Raw genomic sequence first — 20,907 nt, 5'->3', positions numbered from 1 at the left:
CATCTCAGTTTATTCTGACAGATTTTCCTGCTTCATGGCGGCCATTTTAAAAACCTCCACCATGTTGTTTTCTAGCTCTACAAACTCTGAACATCCTCAGTTTATGTGAGGTTTAACTAAAAACAATCAGTGAACCTGGACAATAAATTTCAGTTTCATAGAATTCAAACTGCTGACAGTTTCTGAAGGAGATTTTATTGACTTTAATAAAATTATAAATTATTCCCCAGGTTAAAAAAGGGAAAGCAGTTCTTTGATCCTGGTTGAACTCATTTTGAGTCCTGTTGCATGAGAGAACAGATATTGTTTTATTGTGGATTTTATGCTTTTAAAAGGAGGAACTTCAGAATAAAGCTGTCATGTTTCTTCACTGTTTAGCTCTGTGGTTGCAAAAGTTTGAACCAAGATTTGACTGAAGCTTCTTGTTCCTTGTGTTTAAATTTATCAGTTTTCTTCTTTAAACACATTTTGTTACATTATAACATCTGCAACAGTTACTTCCATTTAAATTTGTGGGAGGCAGACAAAGGTCAAGGCATCTCATATAAGTTGCTGGATTTAATTCAGATCATTTCAGGTGATAATAGCTTCTCACTTGGTTTAAACATTCATGAAAAAAACTGTGAAACTGTGCAAAGTTCAGAAAATAAACTTTATAGCTGTCTTTTATAATGTTAGAAGTGTTCGTATCTGTTCAAAGATCAGATAAATTATGTTGTTGTGTATTTTTCTATGGATAATGTTATACTCCCAGTGTTCTGGGAAGAGTTTAGATTCGGCCCAGTTCTGTTCCAACACGTCTGACCAGGTCAGGAGTTTAATGAGGAGGAACTTGATCAGGTTACAAAAAGTCCAGATTTCAGCTTGGTACAACAGCTTTGGGATGAAATACAGCAGAGACTGTGCGCCATGTTTTCCTGTCCAACATCAGTGTCTGACTGATAGAATGGTTAAAACATTTAATAAAAACACATTTTAAAGATACTTTCCAGAAGAGTTGAAGTTGTTTTATCTGCAGTCACGTTTACCTGACGTCATACGCATGACATCATATGGCTTGCAAAAGTGTTCATATTCTGAACTTTTCCATATTTTCTCACATTACAACCACAACAATAAAAATATTTCATTAGAATTTAATGAGAAAGAAAAACACAATGTACACAATTGTTAAGCACAACAAAAATGATTCACACTTGGAAACATTTTTTACTAATAACTTTTAGGGTTTGCATAGTGACTGAAATTTTTGTCCATTGTTTTAATCTGACTGAGCTCAAGCAGCTGTATTCAGATGTTGCCACAGATTCTCGGTTGGGTTTAGGTTTGGACTTTGACTAGACCATTCTAACAGATGAATATGTTTTTATTGTAGCTCTGGCTTTGTGTTTAAGGTGATTATCCTGCTGAAAGCTGGAGCTCTGCCCCTGTCTCAAGTCTTTAGACTCAACAGGTTTTCTTCCAACATCGCCCTGAACTTGGCTCCATCCATCGTCCCTTTAACTCTGACCATCTTCCCTGCTGAAGAGAATCATGATGCTGCCACCACCATATTTGACAGTGGTGATGATGTGGTCAGAGTGATGTGCAATGTTGGTTCTCTCTCGGTTTTTATTCATATTATTTTTTGGTATTTTCTGCCAATTTTATATTTGATTTCAGTTTTTCTTTTATCATTTATCTATTTGTGATTGTGAAACATTGAAACATTTTACTCAGCTGATGTTGCTGTTAATGTTCTATGTAGATAAACTTTAACTTTTCCATTTTGGCTAAAAAGTTTAATTTTGTTCTGGTCTGACCAAAGCTCCTTCTTCCACATGTTTGTTGCAGTGGTGGGAAGTAACGAAGTACAAGTACAGGTCCTTCTCAAAAAATTTGCATATTGTGATAAAGTTCATTATTTTCCAAATGTAATGATAAAAAATTAAACTGTCATATATTTTAGATTCATTGCACACAAACTGAAATATTTCAGGTCTTTTATTGTTTTAATACTGTTTTATATTTTAGATTCCTCACATGAACTATCAGGATTACTTACCATCAGTCAGTCGATTTTTATTATTCACATCCCTTGAAATGCTGACTGTGGGGAGGATAAAACCATCTTTCTGTCAGATTTATTGATTGCAAGTTAATATCTACAAATCTCTAAAAATATATCTAATTCATGCGTTTTTATTGAAATTGCAAACCATTGAAACAATTTTTGTTTGTTGTTTTTATTTAAGACTTTTTACCTGACCCGGTGTTTTCTGAACTGAACTGAACAGAATAAAATTGTTTATTGTTTTAATCTCAAACCAGTCCTCTTCCTGGAATCAGTCCCTGAAAATCCTTATTTTTCTTCCCGCATTTAAAACCAGCAGCTCCTCTTTATTACCAGGTTTCTTTTCTCCCTTCCTGATCTGAAACTTGAAACTGGGTGGAGCCAATGGGTGCTGAAGGTGAACGCTGATTGGCTGCTGCCTTTCTGATCTGAAACCTGATTGGATCTACTGACGGATCCGGTCACTATTCCCTGTGGACACAGCTACTGTATGAACTGTATTAAAAGCTTCTGGGATGAAGGTGAGGAGAAGAAAAGCTACCACTGTCCTCAGTGTGGGAAAACCTTCACACAAAGGCCTGATCTGGAGAAAAACACCATGTTAGCAGCTTTAGTGGAGCAGCTGAAGAAGACTGGACTCCAAGCTGCTCCTGCTGATCACCGCTATGCTGGACCTGAAGATGTGGCCTGTGATTTCTGCACTGGAAGAAAACTGAAAGCCATCAAGTCCTGTTTAGTCTGTCTGGCCTCTTACTGTGAGAAACACCTTCAGCCTCATTATGAAGTGGCTCCTTTAAAGAAACACAAGCTGGTGGAGCCGTCCAAGAACCTCCAGGAGAACATTTGCTCTACGCATGGTAAGGTGATCGACATCTTCTGCCGCAAGGATAAGAAATGTATCTGTTATCTCTGCTCTGTGGATGAACATCAAGGTCACGACACAGTGTCAGCTGCAACAGAAAGGACTGAGAGGCAGAGAGAGCTGGAGGAGAGACGAGGAAACATCCAGCAGAGAATCCAGGACAGAGAGAAAGATGTGAAGCTGCTTCAACAGGAGGTGGAGGCCATCAATCACTCTGCTGATAAAACAGTGGAGGACAGTGAGAAGATCTTCACTGAGCTGATCCGTCTCCTCCAGAAAAGAAGCTCTGATGTGAAGCAGCAGATCAGATCCCAGCAGGAAACTGAAGTGAGTCGAGTCAAAGATGTTCAGGAGAAGCTGGAGCAGGAGATCACTGAGCTGAAGAGGAAAGACGCTGAGCTGGAGCAGCTCTCACACACAGAGGATCACAACCAGTTTCTCCTCAACTACCCCTCACTGCCAGCACTCAGTGAGTCGACACACTCATCCAGCATCAACATCCGTCCTCTGAGACACTTTGAGGACGTGACAGCAGCTGTGTCAGAGCTCATAGATGAACTACAGGACGTCCTGAGAGACTCATGGACAAACATCTCACTGAAAATCACTGAGGTGGATGTTCTACTGTCAGGACCAGAATCAGGACCAGAACCAACGACAAGGGCTGGGTTCTTAAGATATTCATGTGAAATCACATTGAATCTAAATACAGCTCACACAATGCTGGTTCTGTCAGAGGGAAACAGGAAGGTGACAAGATTGGATCAACATAAGATTTATCGTAGTCATCCAGACAGATTCACTGATCACTGTCAGGTTCTGAGTAGAGAGAGTCTGACTTGACGTTGTTACTGGGAGGTGGAGTGGAAAGGTGACCCTCAGGTAGCAGTCACATACAATAATATCAGCAGAGAGGGAAGAGGGGATGGATGTACTTTTGGATATGATGACAAATCTTGGGCAATTGATTTTTACCATGCTAAGCTTTGTCACAACAACATATGGACCAAACTCTCAAGTTATGTTTCCTCCGGAGTCGGAGTGTACCTGGACCACAGAGCAGGTATTCTGTCCTTGTATAATGTCTCTGAATCCATGACTCTGATCCACAGAGTCCAGACCAGATTCACTCAGCTGCTGCATGTTGGGATTCGACTTGTAAACACTCAAGACTCTGCAGAGTTCTGTAAACTTAAATAGTGTCTTTTCTCTCAGTACATTCCTGAGTTATGTGACTTCAGGTATCTGGACTAGAGTTTAATTTCTTTCATTCTTTAATGTTTTCATATGTGTGTGTATTTATGAAGACAGGTGATCATGCTGTTTTTCATTCCACAATTGTTTTTTGTTTTTGTTTGATATTTCTCAATCTATTTTTTTGGAAGTTTTTTCTTCTTTGGGCAGAAATATCTTATTTTTTTGTGTTTGTGCCTCAACAAGATATCCTTGTGTATAAAGTTATCTTAGTGTCTGTTCTCTAGGATATTGTTTTGTCTTCATGTCATATTTGTATGAATTTGTTGATTGATAATGTCTGATATCTGCATCTTTAAGACATTTTTTGCTCATACTTCAGCCCATCTAAAACTTGTCTTGTCATAAATACAATGTGATAGAAATATGAGAAGTATATTAAGACGTTGATATGAAGGCTGTTGATTCAGTCATTTATACATTACTTCTGTCTGTTTGATAAATCCAATAAACAAATTTGAACTGCATAACTTGTTTTATGTATAGACTTTATTTTTTGAGACCTTTTTTTATCCTCTGTAAATGGTGCTGCTGTGAAAATCAGCAAACCAGTGAGGGATCCTTGTTGACATGTTTATGATTATAATTGATGTAAAAAGAATTTATACCTAATATTTTTATGCTTTAAAATGGATAAGCTTTCATAATAAGGACAGCGTTCAAATCCGTTTTTCAAGTCAAGTCTCTAAAGACTCGAACATGATTTTTTTGGTGTTTGTCCTTTTGTCTGAATTACATTAACAGAAAAATAATCCTCAAATATTTTAATACTTATAAACATTAATTGTTTAATATTTTAACATTTAACTCACTAGTCTCAGTTCTGCTAAGAGCTGATTCACTTGAATTATAAGATTTGATTAAATGTGTCATTTACCCTTGAAATCTACATTCAAACTGTAAAAAGAGGAGATTAAATCCTGTTTAATTTGTGAATGAATCAAACTACTTTTTTGTTTTTGTAATGACAAAGTTAACACTTGTTTATCTGTGTTTTCATAATGTCTTCTCCTTCAATATAAATTATACTAAATGCTTTGGAGGATTTGGAGAAAAAAATCATCTCCAAAAATATTCCTAAAACCTTTGTGAAGAACTGTTAAAGCTAGCATTTACGTATACCTTTATATTTTAAGACACTATTCAATTCTTAATTATTTTTTGGGCTAAAGTTATTAAGAGCCACAGGTTGCAGACCCCTGGTCTAGATGCTAGCATGTTAGCTTTAGCAACTACATGCTAACTTTAGCAGCTTGTCAATGGGACGCTGCCCAAAACGGCAGACCCCGTCCAAACAATGACCCATCACATGATTTCTGTTAACCTGAAAGTTTGTCAGGTTAGAGATGAACAGAAACATGAGCAGTGACCATAAAGAGGTTGAGATCATAGGATTACAGCACCACCTAGTGGCTGACTGAGCAATTAGCCAAAACTGCAACACGAGTATATAAACCTCTGAACTGTCTGGATGGATTCCTAGAAAGTCTCACAGCCTCTTCGATTGTTGGATTTTATTTAGATGTTTTTGCCTTTGTTAGTTTTTTAAACTGTATTTGGTGCCTTTAGTTTGGTTTTGTCCATCAATGCATTGACGCCTCTTCTGCAAAGAAAATAAAATAAATGAATATGAAGACATCAGGGATCCACTGATAACAGCTTTTCATAACATGCTTACCTGCAAGAGGCTTAACTGAAGACAAAATGTCAACTTTGCATTATTTTGTAAATAATGATTAATGCAAAGTTGGAACTGTCTGCTTCAGACAGGCCTGCTGTGTGAATAACTAAGTTCTGTTGTTGAAGTTCAGTGAATCCCAGTTAACTCCAATTTATATTTCTATTAGAATTTAGTGAAACACGTCCCTGCATTTAAACCCAGCAGCTCATCTCATTCACCTCAGGTTACCTTGTTTTCTCCCTTCCTGATCTGAAATCTGATGCTGGGTGGAGCCAACAGGTGCTCAAGGTGAAAGCTGATTGGCTGCTGCCTCTCTGCACTGAAACCTGATTGGTAGCTCAGAGCTCAAACTAGTTTCTGTTCTCATGAAGTGAAACTCACACAGCCATTGTTACTGAGAGGAAAAATGGCGCAGCAAGCAGTTCAACTGGACCGAGAAACTTTCTCCTGTTCGATCTGTTTGGATCTACTGAAGGATCCGGTGGCGATTCCCTGTGGACACAGCTACTGTATGAACTGTATTAACGATCACTGGGATGGAGAGGATCAGAAAGGAATCCACAGCTGCCCTGAGTGCAGAGAGACATTCACACCAAGACCTGTACTAAAGAAAAACACAATTCTAGCAGCTTTAGTGGAGCAGATGAAGAAGACCGGATTCCAAGCTGCTCCTGCTGATCATCGTTATACTGTTCATGAAGATGTGGCCTGTGATTTCTGCACTGGAAAAAAGCTGAAAGCCATCAAGTCCTGTTTAGTCTGTCTGGCCTCTTACTGTGAGAAACACATTCAACCTCATTATGAAGTGGCTCCTTTAAAGAAACACAAGCTGGTGGAGCCGTCCAAGAACCTCCAGGAGAACATCTGCTCTAAGCATGGTAAGGTGATTGATATCTTCTGCTGCAAGGATAAGAAATGTATCTGTTATCTCTGCTCTGTGGATGAACATAAAGGCCACAACACAGTGTCAGCTGCAGCAGAAAGAGCTGAGAGGCAGAGAGAGCTGGAGGAGAGACGAGGAAACATCCAGCAGAGAATCCAGGACAGAGAGAAAGATGTGAAGCTGCTTCAACAGGAGGTGGAGGCCATCAATCACTCTGCTGATAAAACAGTGGAGGACAGTGAGAAGATCTTCACTGAGCTGATCCGTCTCCTCCAGAAAAGAAGCTCTGATGTGAAGCAGCAGATCAGATCCCAGCAGGAAACTGAAGTGAGTCGAGTCAAAGATGTTCAGGAGAAGCTGGAGCAGGAGATCACTGAGCTGAAGAGGAAAGACGCTGAGCTGGAGCAGCTCTCACACACAGAGGATCACAACCAGTTTCTCCTCAACTACCCCTCACTGCCAGCACTCAGGGAGTCGACACACTCATCCAGCATCAACATCCGTCCTCTGAGACACTTTGAGGACGTGACAGCAGCTGTGTCAGAGCTCAGAGACAAACTACAGGACGTCCTGAGAGACTCATGGACAAACATCTCACTGATGGTCACTGAGGTGGATGTTTCACCATCAGAACCTGAATCAGGACCAGAACCAACAACAAGGGCTGGGTTCTTGAAATATTCATGTAAAATCACAATGGATCCAAACACGGCTCACACAATGCTGGTTCTGTCAGAGGGAAACAGGAAGGTGACGAGGATGGATCAACATCAGATTTATCCAAATCATCCAGACAGATTCACTGATTGGTGTCAGGTTCTGAGTAGAGAGAGTCTGACTGGACGTTGTTACTGGGAGGTGTGTGGTTCTGTAGTACTCTCATACAAGAGTATCAGCAGAGTAGGAAGAGGGGATGAATGTAGATTTGGATATAACGACAAATCTTGGGTATTAGAAGGTATAAGACTTTTACACAACAACAAAAACATCTTCATCTCAGATCCAGTTTCCTCCAGAGTTGGAGTGTACCTGGACCACAGAGCAGGTATTCTGTCCTTCTACAACGTCTCTGAAACCATGACTCTGATCCACAGATTCCAGATCAGATTCACTGAGCCGCTTCACGCTGGAGTTTCTGGTTCTGCAGAGTTCTATAAGCTTAAATAATATCTGTTTATTGAGTTATTTTCTCTCAGGTCTCTGCATTGTAGTTTAATTTCTCTTATTTTTTGTTTTTAACTGTTGTTTTCATATATCTGATCAACTATTAGAACTTAGTCAAATTGAAAATTGTATTTTTATTTTACTAAATTTGTATTTTTTTCTGTTTCTGTATTTTTGTGGCATTTTCTTCTTTTGACAGAAAATTATCTTAAATTTGTTTGTGTGCTAGTACCTTGTCTTGAGGTATTCTCTGTATATTACGTCATGTTTAGTTTAGTATCTGTCCTCCATGATATTGTTGTGCCTTTTATCATAATTGCATGAATCTCTTTAGCAATAGTGTCTGATAGGCATCACAGATCTGTGCATCATTTAAACATAATTTTGTTCAGATTTTGTCAGCCCCTGTGGAACTTCTCATTTAAAAAATATGATATAAATATCAGAAGTATATTAAGACTAATAAAAAGTATAAGGATGCTGTTAACTCTGTCATTTATAATTCATATCTGTTTCATAGATCCAATAAACTGATTTAAAACAAGCTGTGATTTGTCTAGACTACTTTTTCTGATTTTTTTTTTTCCACACCGATTGGTTTTGTCAAAATCAGCAAACCACTGAAGGATCTTAGCTGCAGACTTTAAAATCATCACTGATGAAAAATAATTTGTAATTCCTACAGTTACTCTTTCATACAGAAAAGCTTTCATTATAAGAACAACTTTCAAAGACATATTTACAAATCCTTTCATTCCAAGTCAAACCTCAACTTTCTAGGCTGAAATGAATATGAAATAAACATGTTCAATTATAACATTTTCATAAAGTTTGTCACTTCTAACTGCATCAGTGTAGCTACGAATCCAAATCTTGAGTGTTTTCCTTTTGTCTAAATTACATCATTAACATTTAATGCTGATCTTCAAATCTTTTAATATTTATGAAAAGTTTTATTTTAATATTTTAACATTTAATTCACCATTCACAAATCTGCCAAAGGCTAAATTATGTTGCTTTGAAAGTTATAAAATTTAACCCTTTACCCCTTTAGTGTTATAAATACACATTGAAGCTATAAAACAGAGATAAACTCTGAGTTTTCACAGGAGCTAACACTGGATTCAAACACAGCAAAACAGATATTAGTCTATCAAAAGAACCAAAGCAGTAAAGAAGGACACAGAATTTAAAGATAATCCTGAATGTTTGAACATTGCTTCCAGGTGCTGAGTAAAGACTCTCTGATTTAGAGTCCCAGTTGACGGCGTTTCAACTAAAAACCTAGAGGTTGGAGTCCTTGTCAAACAGTGTTTTTGACTAAAGTCCCAGAGGGTTAGAGCCCCAGTTAAACGACATTTAACTGAAGTCATCAAAGGGGTTTTAATGTTTTTATCTTTTTTAATCTTTTTCAAAATGTCTTTCTCTTTCTCTCTGTTTATTCAATGTCACAAGCTGTTTTTATTTTAATTATGTAAAACACTTCAAAATGCCTTGCTGCTGAAATGTGCTATACAAATAAAATTTGATTGATTGATTGATTGACTGAATGGATGTTCTTACTGGGAGGTGCAGAGCTCTGGTAGATTCACAGAGGCAGTTGCTTACAAAGATATCAGCAGAAAAGCCAGAATAAATGAATGCACATTTGGGCTAAATGAAACCTCCTGGGCTCTGGAGTGCTGCAAACTCATGTATGTATTCAGACACAACAAAACTCTGACTCTGATCTCGGCTCCTCGTTCATCTAAGATAGGAGTGTTCCTGGACCACAGAGCAGGTGTTCTGTCCTTCTACAGCGTCTCTGGAACCACGACTCTCCTCCACAGAGTCCAGACCAGATTCACTCAGCCGCTGCTGGCTGGGATACGACTGTATGAAACTGGAGACTCTGCTGAGTTCAGTCAACTCGGACGAGTCAGAAAGTTTCCTGAGTTTTAATGTGAGAGAAAGAAAAGCCTGATATGTGCAGGGGAATTATAATCTACTATGCAGCAGCTCAGAGAAGTAAAGTGTAAAGTTCTTTACATTACTAACAAAGGGATTCATATTTTTTAATAAATGTGACCCAGTTAACAGAGCTGTTCATTAAATTGTTGATATTAACAAGGATTACAACCTCCACTGGTCAGTCATTCAATCTAGTTTTTTGTTTAATCTAAACAGGACAGAGACAGACTAAATATGTACCTATTGTGTATATTTTATTTTGTTTCTATATTCTAACATCACAGAATATAGAATATATGGGTAGCACAGACTGTTACCCATAAAATCAGTCTGTATTTCTATAGATGTTTGTTTGAAGTCGTTTTATTGTCAGCTGATGGACTAAATTAACAAACTTTCCCTTATTTGTTTCCCAGGATCTATTAGTAATTTTATATTTTGCTACATGAATAAACACAATCAAAGCCCAGTTACTCAATCACATTTTATTCTACTTCAGGTTCAGTTTGGCTCTTTACATCGTAAGACAATAATAATACTCTGAATTATTTTGTTAAGCTCAAAACAAAATTTAGATTTTGGCAGATTTACATTTAAATTGATTTTCAAACAAGGACATCTATTAATTTATCATGAATAAATCTAAAAAGATCATCAATTTTGAACAAAATACTTTCTGACTCAATATATATTTTATTTCTTAAAAATGGAAAATTAAACCCTTCCCAATAATAAACCGATTGCTTGGCAATGCAACTCTTCTCTTCTAAGCAACTTTCTGAAAATATTTATCGGTAATTTTAATGATTTCTCTTTGCTGAGGAGCTCCAAGTCCCAGAGGTGGAACAGCCTCTTGCCATCACCCTAATCTTTAACTCCCTTCTCAGATTCACTTTAAAACTCTGGATGAGCCACTCCAACCTGTTAATATTCAGTCAGAAGAAAAGAAGAAACATGTTAGTCTGATTTTAAAAGGACATTAAGCCTCAATCTCTAACGATATGAATAATTACTGATTTCAAGCTGACTCAGTTTAACATAAGATTTAACATTATATTTTAAAACAGCGTTGTAGGATTTTTGAGTAATTATTGTAAATTAAATAATGAATGTTAATAAAAATGTTTCATTTCTTTTTGACATGGTTGTTATTCTGTAAACTCAGGAAACTGAGGCGGTGATGGTTTTTATATGAACTTTTGTTATTCTGTTAAACATTAGTGAAAAGGGCATTTAAACAGAGCAGCTCCTCTCTGTTCCGTCCCTTTGAGGACTTTAAAGTAGGTGGAGCCAATGTTTAATGAAGGTGAAAGCTGATTGGCTGCAGCCTCTCTACACTGACATGTGAGTGCATGTGAGCTGAAACTAGTTTCTGTTTTCAGGAAGTGAAACTCATAGCCACTGTGGTTGAGAGCAGCAATGGAGCAGAATCAGTTGGACCGAGAAACTTTCTCCTGTTCGATCTGTTTGGATCTCCTGAAGGATCCGGTGACTACTACCTGTGGACACAGCTACTGTATGAACTGTATTAAAGGTTACTGGGATAAAGAGGATCAGAAAAGAATCCACAGCTGCCCTCAGTGCAGGAAGACATTCACACCAAGGCCTGTTCTGCAGAAGAGCACCATGCTAGCAGCTTTAGTGGAGCAGCTGCAGAAGACCGGACTCCAAGCTGCTGCTGCTGATCACTGCTATGCTGGACCTGAAGATGTGGCCTGTAATTTCTGCACTGGAAGAAAACTGAAAGCCATCAAGTCCTGTTTATTCTGTTTGGTCTCTTACTGTGAGAAACACCTTCAGCCTCATTATGAAGTGGCTCATTTAAAGAAACACAAGCTGGTGGAGCCGTCCAAGAACCTCCAGGAGAACATCTGCTCTACGCATGATGAGGTGAAGAAGATGTTCTGCCGCACTGATCAGAAGTGTGTCTGTGCTTTCTGTTTACTGGAGGAACATAGAGGGCATGACACAGTGTCAGCTGCAGCAGAAAGAGCTGAGAGGCAGAGAGAGCTGGAGGAGAGACGAGGAAACATCCAGCAGAGAATCCAGAACAGAGGGAAAGATGTGAAAGAGGAAAAAGAAAAAGTTCTGTTCATAAATCGCTCTGCTAAAAAATCAGTTGAAGCGTGTGAAAAGATTTGTACTGAACTAATCCGTCAGATCAAGAAAAAAAGCTCTGATGTGAAGAAGTACATAGAAGCAAAGCAGAAAACTGAAGTCTGTGAAGCTGAAAAAAAACAGAAGGAGTTCAAGAAAGAGATCACTGAGCTGAAGAGGGAAGACGCCGAACTGGAGAAGCTCTCACACACAGAGGACGACATCCAGTTTCTGAAAAAATATATTCCAGAACCAGAACCCTCTGATTCTAGCTCTGATTCTGGCTCTGGTTCTGGCTCTGGTTCTGGCTCCGGTTCTGGTTCCGGCTCTGGTTCCGATTCTGATTCCGGTTCTGAACCAGAACCATTTTGTTCTGGTTCTGAAGCCAGAACCAGCACGAGAGGTCCTGCAACCAGAAGTTCTGGTATTGGAACCAGAGATTCTCCCTGCTTCAGAATGCCTTGTATTCCCCCACCATGGTGTCTTGATAAAATTAAAGCAGCTGTCTCAGAGGCTGAGAGTACGATTGAGGAAATAGTGGGCAATAGGTGGATGGATATTTCCCTGGTGGAGATTGGTTCAGGGGCTTCATCATCAACTCCCACAGAGGGGCTGATGGACAGAGATGATCTCTTGAAATATTCCCAGGAGCTAACACTGGACTCAAACACAGCAAACAGATATTTGTCTGTCACAGGAAACAGAGCAGTAAAGAAGGACACAGAACAATTTAAAGACGACTCTGAACGGTTTGATGGAAGCTTCCAAGTGCTGAGTAAAGACTCTCTGAATCGATGTTCTTACTGGGAGGTGGAGAGCTCTGGTAGATTCACAGTGGCTGTTGCTTACAAAGATATCAGGGAAACAGGCCGACTAAGTGACTACACATTTGGGCTAAATGAAACCTCCTGGGCTCTGGAGTGCTGCAAACTCATGTATGTATTCAGACATAACAAAACTCTGACTCTGATCTCGGCTCCTTGTTCATCTACAATAAGAGTGTTCCTGGATTATGGAGCAGGTATTCTGTCCTTCTACAGCGTCTCTGAATCCACGACTCTCCGCCCTAATAACCGTTTCAGCGTCTCTGAATCCAGGACTCTCCTCCACAGAGTCCAGACCAGATTCACTCAGCCGCTGCTGGCTGGGATACGACTGTATGAAACTGGAGGCTCAGCTGAGTTCAGTCAACTCAGACGGGTCAGAAAGTGTCCTAAGTTTTAATGTGAGAAAGAAGAGCCTGATACCTGCAGGGAAACGATATTCTACTGTGCAGCAGCTCAGAGAAGAAATGTGTAAAGTTTTGATATATTACTGTCAAAGTTTGAATTACTTGTATTTTTTATAAATGTTCCTCTGTTTTCTGGTTTACTAGACTGTTGATGTTAGAATTACTAAGCATTAAAACCTCCAGATTGGCCTCAGTCTAGTTTTTATGTGTAATGGAATGTAAGATAATGTATATCAGAGCATTTTATAGGACAGAGGCTGAACTGAACTAGTTGTATGTAAAGTATTTTAACTCTATATTGTAACCTCATGTCTTCTCTCCATTAAAGCAGTCTGTGTTTCTATGAATGACGTTTGCTTCTTTTATTGTCACCTCGAAATGTGTATTTACTAAGTTTGTTTGTCAACATCTGATTTAAAGCTATGATTGAGTTCAAAATTACATTTTCCTTAATATTTTAAAACTGGTTTGTGGGGGAAGGTTTGAGTAATTATTGTAAATTAAATCAATATAAATTGATATGTCATTTCAGTTTCACTTGGATTTTCCCTGTGAACACAGAAAACTGAGGGGATGATGGTATTTTTATGAACTTGCATTCTTGTTACTTAAATCATAAGTTGATTCTGTTTAGTTTTAAACCAATAGAGCAGTTTCTGTAAAATTAATCATTTTGTAACTGTAAATAGTTATCATTCCTAACTGCTTCCTTCTGTCCTTTGGATACCAGTGGTAAATGTCTCAGTGGATTTATATGATAATGTTGTAATTTACAGAATGTGTTGAGAAAATATGTGAATCAAAATAAAGTGTGGAGAAAAATATAATCTGTAATTCTTTGATTTATGAGTTTAATTTTTTTTTACAAGATGGTTTTATTAGAATTTTCTGCTATACAGACATACAAAAACAAACACAACCCCCCCCACCTCCCAAAAAAAACATAAAAAGTAAAGCAAAAAAAAAATAATAATTTACATACAGCGCATTCTCTCCCCCCACCCAAAAAGAACACTGAACCCCAGGGCTCACTCTATCTACACAAAAAGAAAAGAAAAATTAGCTTTACATATCACAGTATTTGACAAGATGTAAGAAAGGAAACCAAATATCTTTAAAGTCTTCAAGCTTTCCTTTTGTTAAATATGTCAGCTTTTCCATTGCCAGGTTGTTGCTCAATAGTTTAATCCATTCATTTATCTTTGGTCTTTCTGTGTTCCTCCACTTCAGAGCAATCAAATGTTTAGCCTGCAAGAGGCAAAAAGTCACAAGCTTCTGTCTCTTTGTAGGACCTTTAAATCCATCTGGGAAAATATGCAGTAAGCAAAGTTTACTGTCCATTGGAACATCCTGTTCGATCAAACGAGAGATGAACATAATAACCTCCTTCCAGAAAGTTTGAAGCTCTACACATTGCCACATACAATGGAAAAGAGTACCCTTATCTATATTACATTTAACACAGATATCAGGAATATTTGAATTAAAATGGTGAAGTTTTACAGGAGTGATATACGTTCTAAATAACCATTTGTATTGCAATAGTCTAAACCTTGTGTTAATAGTTTGCATTTGTGCCAATAGACATGAGTTATTCCATTCATCCTCAGGGATTTCCGTTTGCAGATCAGTTTTCCAGGCTTGTAAATATGAGAGACTATTTTCTTTTGAAGCTAAAAGTAAAATATTATAAAATTTGGAAAGTAGGCCTCTACTCTGATTATGGTGAACAGCTATATTCTCTATGGTAGAGAGTGGAGGTTCAGTCGTAGATTTCAGAGAGGCAAAAATAAAACTTCTAATCTGTAAATACTTAAAAAAATGCTTTTGGGGCAGGCTGTACTTATTTACCAGTTGTTCAAAGGACATCAAAACTCCTTCACTATAAAGGTCCCCTATTTTATTTAAGCCTTTATTCATCCATATTCTAAACCCCCTGTCTGTTCTTCCCGGTTTGAATCTATTGTTTCCCCAAATAGGCGATAGACATGAGATCTTGGACACCTCATCTAAAACTGTATGGGAGTAGTGCCAAACTGATATTGTGTTTTTGAGAAAAGGATTTTTGGTGTTTTTTAATAGATATTTAAGTTCAGCTGAGTAAAAATAGGATGTCAAAGGTAATGTTACCGAGTTGTTTTCTATTTGTACCCAACAGGGTATGTCACCGGTTGAAAAATAACAGGAAGCAGCACAAAGCTGCGCAGCACAATAATACAATTTAATGTTCGGCACTCTAAGCCCACCTCGATCGTAGGGTAGATAAAGAAGAGAGAGTCGCAATCTGGAGCGTTTATTGTTCCATATAAATTTGTTAAAGGCTTTATCCAAAGAAGAAAAGAAGGAAGCTGGAATGTGTAAAGGAATGGACTGGAAAAGGTATAAGAACTTTGGGAGAATGGACATTTTAATAATGTTAATACGACCTATCATTGAGATTGGCATCTCGCTCCATCTTTCTAGGGAAACTAATATTTTCTGCACTAAAGGATCATAATTTATAGAAACCATTTTCTCTATATCTCGGTCAATCTTAATTCCCATGTAAGTAAAGCCCTCATCGGTACATGTGAATTGCGTTTGTATTGGAGGGTTATTTCTGTTCAGCATTAATAAGGAGCTTTTCTTTTGGTTGACTTTATATCCTGAGAATTCTCCAAATTCCTTCAGGATTTTATCAACAGCTTGAATAGACTTTTCCAGATTAGCTAAAAACAAAACAATGTCATCTGCAAAAAGAGACAATCGGTGCTCTACATCCCCAATTTGAATGCCAGGGGATTTACGTATTGCTATGGCAAGCCGTTCAATGGCAAATAAGAAAAGAAGGGGGGACAGTGGGCATCCCTGTCGTGTCGATCTACAGAGGTTTATACATCTTGACAGTTGACCGTTTGTTGCAACTTTAGCCACTGGCTCAGTGTATAGTAATTGAATCCATTTTAAATATTTTCCTCCTAGGCCGAATCTCTTAAGGGTATCAAAGAGGTAACTCCATTCAATCCTATCGAAAGCTTTTTCAGCATCTAATGACAGAAAGGCATGATCCATAGCAAACTGTTTTGCATATAATATGTTAAGTAATCGGCGGGTATTGTGAAAGGCTTGGCGCCCAATAACAAATCCGTTTTGGTCATTTGAGATTAAATTAGGGATATGCGTTTCAATCCTTCGAGCCAAAGCTTTGCATAGAATTTTTGTGTCACAGGACATTAAAGAAATGGGTCTATATGAGCCCATTTCTGTTGGGGGTTTGCCTGGCTTCAATAAAAGAGAAATAGTTGCCAAACGTAATGATGGAGGTAGGGTGCCTTTTTCATAAGATTCATTGAACGCTTCAAGTAGAGGGGGCAGTAGTTTATCTGGAAATTTCTTATAAAGTTCAATTGGTAGGCCATCGGGGCCAGGAGCTTTACCAGAGTTCATGTGGCTTAAAGCCATTTTAAGTTCTTCAACACTCAGCTTTTCATCCAAATTTTTTCTACTCTCTTCTGACAGGGTTGGAAACTGAAGTTGGTCCAGAAAATGCTTCTGTTTGTTTGTGTTGTCTGGATATTGTGATGTATATAAATTTTGATAATATTTTGCAAAAGCATCATTTATACTTATTGGATCCACCAGATTCTCACCATTATTTAATTTGATTAAATTTATGGCCCGATTTGTCTGTAACTTTTTAAGCCTCCAGGCTAAGAGTTTTCCTGCCTTCTCACCCTGATCGTAATATGATTGTTTTAACCACAATAGATTAGTTGCTATTTTGCTGGTAGTGAGCTCGTTATATTCTGATTTTAATAAAAGAAGTCTCCTATATTTGTCAGTGTCATTGCAGTAACACATCTGTTCCTGCAATTCTTTGATTTGTTTTTCAATGTTTTTTAGTTTATTCAAATGGAGTCTTGATTTGTGCCTAGTATAGCTCAATATTTCCCCCCTTATATAGGCTTTAAATGCTTCCCATTATATTGATGCACTGGTTTGGTTTGTATTAAAATTGAAATACTGAGTTATTTTCCCTTCAAGAAATTCCTCGAACCCTTCAGACTTAAACCATTTAGCTTGAAATCGAAATGGGATTGAAGACCGACAATAGTTTGGTAATTTTATTGATAGGGTAACTGGAGCGTGATCAGAGTAGAATAGCTTCATACCAACATTTTTGAACTGTAGATAATAGACTAGAAGAGATCAGAAAAAAGTCTATTCGCGAGTAAGTTTTAAAGGTGCTTGAAAAGCAAGAGTACTCTGTTTTATTTGGAAAAAGTTGTCTCCAAACCTCAACTAAATTTAGATCTTTCATATATTTCTTGATGGTTTTCCTGGCTTGTTGGTGGGACATGACAGAACTATTTGAGCATTTCTATCGCAGGATTCAAAACACAATTGAAATCTCCACCAATTATAAATGGACCGTTATAAGCTGACATGGTTAAAAACAAATTTTGGTAAAAGGCAGGATCATCACCATTGGGCGCATATAGACATACAAAGTTGACCATTGTAGAGATTATAGTCCCACTAAGAATGAGAAATCTCCCTGATGGGTCAAAGTATTTATTTTTAGTTCAAATGGAATTGATTTGTGAATCAGTATTATGACTCCCCTGGCATGGGTTGTAAAACTAGAGGAGAATACCTGACCAGGCCACCTGGGTCTAATTTTATTCACGTCTTTTTCCAATCAAATGTTTCTCTTGCAAAAAGCATATTGTAGTTTTCATCTGTTTGATCCTGCCCATCACTTGTTTAAGCTTGACCATTTTGTTCAGACCTCTAACATTCCAACTAGATATATTAATTATAGGACAAACAGACATAAATTGTGTAATAGGAGATGTAAACAAATAAAATACATTGGCCCCTTCCTATTCTCTCATTCAAGTAGTGTAAAGTCCACAAAAATACAGTATCCGGAGTGAGCCCTATAACCCAAAAATATTTTGTTCCCCCATCCTAACTTTGGCAAAAAAGAAAGCAAATGTTATGAAAATCACAGGATTTGTTGTTGATGATGAGTGGAATCAACACAGTAAAAGACTTGCAGGTAAATTAATTTGTTTCCATTTTATTGAGGGGGAACACATTATTTCAGGCCGCTGAAATATCCATTCTCTCCTCTCCTCCCCCCGTAACTTTGGGAAATAAAAAGTAACTGTTTCTAAATTCTAAAAAAATATTATATGTGATAGCATACTAGACATTTTCATATTTTCCTTATTTTACATTAGAATGGGATTGACCAAAAAGTTTACACTCTGATCTTTTCAGGAAGTCTTTATTTTTGTGCCCTGCTATCAGCCAGCTTTCCTCCTCCTTTATCACAAATGAAAAATTATAAATGCACACTAAGTGTTGGGAACCTGTGTTTGTAGACTGACTTTTATTTGTCAGGCTTACGAGAGCTGAAAAAAAATATCGATTCTCTTCGCGTTTAAAATAACACAAAACAGCGTAAAAAGACCTCCACACAGGACCTCGTTTATTTATGTATGTATTTTTATTTTGATAGCTGCCGATTAAACTGAAAGTGACAACATTGACATGATTATACGAGTAGTTTTTACCGAGAAATCGATCAGAAGCGCCGTGAAAATGGTCGGATCCGCCGGCGCTGCCGTGCTAGCATGAGCTACATTAGCCGCATGAGCTACGTTAGCCACATTCACTTGTGGAGCCGTTTTAGTCGGTTGTTGGACCGGTTTGGCATTTTTCGGTGGCATGATCCCCAGTAAGTCTTTTCCCGTTAGCAAAACAGGCGAAATTGCCAATATTGGTCTGACTTACGGATTAATTTAGAGGATTTAGCAGCGAGCCATACGCACATACACCTTTCAGTGAGACGCCATAACCGGAAGTCTCATTTATGAGTTTAATTTATTCTAATATCGCCTCCTGCAATAATCTCTTCATCTCAGTTTATTCTGACAGATTTTCCTGCTTCATGGCGGCCATTTTAAAAACCTCCACCATGTTGTTTTCTAGCTCTACAAACTGAACATCCTCAGTTTATGTGAGGTTTTACTAAAAACAATCAGTGAATCTGGACAATAAATCTAATTTTCATGGGAATTTCAAACTGCTGACAGTTTCTGAAGGAGATGTTATTAAATTTAATGTTAAAGCAGTTAACATTAATTTAGTGTTAAAGCAGTTCTTTGATCTTTTCATGTTTGAACTCATTTTTATAGTCCTAACACACATGAGAGAATGGATATTGTTTCATTGTGGTCTTCAGCTGATTTTATGTTTTTAATAGGAGGAACTTCAGAATAAAGCTGCCATGTTTCTTCACTGTTCATCTCTGTGGTTGTAAAGTTTGAATCCATATTTGATTGAAGCCTCATGTTCCTGCTGTTTAATGATTTACCTGATGTTTTCTTCTTTAAACATCAGGTTTATGTAACATTTAGTTACATTTTAACATCTGTATCAGTATCTTCCATTTCAATTAGACTTTAGACTCAACAGGTTTTCTTCCAACATCGCCCTGAACTTGGCTCCATCCATCGTCCCTTTAGCTCTGACCATCTTCCCTGCTGAAGAGAAGCATGATGCTGCCACCACCATATTTGACAGTGGTGATGATGTGGTCAGAGTGATGTGCAGTGTTAGTTCTCTCTTGGTTTTTAATCTTATTATGTTTTGGTATTTTCTGCCAATTTTATAATTGATTTCAGTTTTATCATTTATCTACTTGTGATTGTTGTGAAACATTTTACTCAGCTGAGGCTGCTGTTAATGTTCCATATAGATAAACTTTTCCATTTTGGCCAAAAAGTTTAATTTTGTTCTGGTCTGACCAAAGCTCCTTCTTCCACACTGTGGATCATTTGGTCCAGAGTCTCCATGGGCTTCTGGCTGCATCTCTGATCAGAGCTCTCCTTGATCAACCTGGAAGTTCAGGTGGGCTTTGACTAGGCCTTGGTGGGTTTACGGTTATGCTAGACTCTTCCCATTTCTAAAACATGGATTTAACATAGAGATGTTAAAATTTTGGGAAATCTTTTTAAAGCCTAAGCCTGCTTTAACCTTCTCCACTGCTTTTCAAAGGAGGTTCTTTTATATTCTGGATGAACAAAAGATGAAACAATCAATGTGTTTTTTTTTGTTCAAACATTTTGTTAATTATTGGCTTTATTTGTGATTTATTTTGTCTCCCAGGATCCTGGCTGATCCTTGCAGCAGGATTGTCTTTAATATGTTTATTTTCACATTCCTGGAAATACTGGCTGATGTGGAAAGGATCTTTCTGCCATTTATTGATTTATTAATTGCAAGTTAATATCTACAAATCTCGAGAAAATCAAATTCAGATTTTTTTTAATTCAAATTGCAAAGCATTTAAACCATTTCTGTTTGTTCTTTAGCACCATTACTCTGAGTTTCTATTTAAGATTTCTTATCTTATCTGATGTTAAATAAATTATAGATACACTTTTCTGAACTGAACTGAACAGAATAAAATTGTTTATTGTTTTAATCTCAAACCAGTCCTCTTCCTGGAATCAGTCCATGAAAATCCTCCTTTTTCTTCCTGCATTTAAAACCAGCAGCTCCTCTTTATTTCCAGGTTTCCTTGTTTTCTCCCTTCCTGATCTGAAACTTGAAACTGGGTGGAGCCAACACATGCTGAAGGTGAAAGCTGATTGGCTGCTGCCTCTCTGCACTGAAACCTGATTGGTAGCTCAGAGCTCAAACTAGTTTCTGTTCTCATGAAGTGAAACTCACACAG

General features: G+C 37.7%; 2 protein-coding genes and 1 pseudogene across 2 annotated transcripts in view; all 3 read left to right on the top strand.

Moving 5' to 3' along the window:
- Nucleotides 1-739: 739 nt before the first annotated feature.
- Nucleotides 740-4,636, top strand: LOC106938749 (tripartite motif-containing protein 16-like; annotated as a pseudogene).
- Nucleotides 4,637-6,194: 1,558 nt separating this feature from the next.
- Nucleotides 6,195-20,907, top strand: part of LOC106938753 (tripartite motif-containing protein 16-like) — a 19,952-nt gene continuing 5,239 nt past the window's right edge. Inside the window, exon 1 of the mRNA XM_015020898.1 lies at nucleotides 6,195-7,591. Within this exon, the coding sequence (XP_014876384.1) occupies nucleotides 6,257-7,591 (1,335 nt within the window). The 5' untranslated portion in view covers nucleotides 6,195-6,256. The remainder of the gene's footprint in view (nucleotides 7,592-20,907) is intronic.
- LOC106938752 (E3 ubiquitin/ISG15 ligase TRIM25-like) lies at nucleotides 11,219-13,624 on the top strand. The gene has a single exon (XM_015020897.1). It carries the CDS (start codon nucleotides 11,267-11,269, stop codon nucleotides 13,166-13,168), a length of 1,902 nt encoding a protein of 633 aa, XP_014876383.1. The 5' UTR covers nucleotides 11,219-11,266; the 3' UTR covers nucleotides 13,169-13,624.

Source organism: Poecilia latipinna, unplaced genomic scaffold (genome assembly GCF_001443285.1).
Source record: "Poecilia latipinna isolate Pla-1442-1.1 unplaced genomic scaffold, P_latipinna-1.0 Scaffold2681, whole genome shotgun sequence".
NCBI classification, from domain to species: domain Eukaryota; kingdom Metazoa; phylum Chordata; class Actinopteri; order Cyprinodontiformes; family Poeciliidae; genus Poecilia; species Poecilia latipinna.
This window is presented reverse-complemented; position numbering and strand designations above follow the sequence as displayed.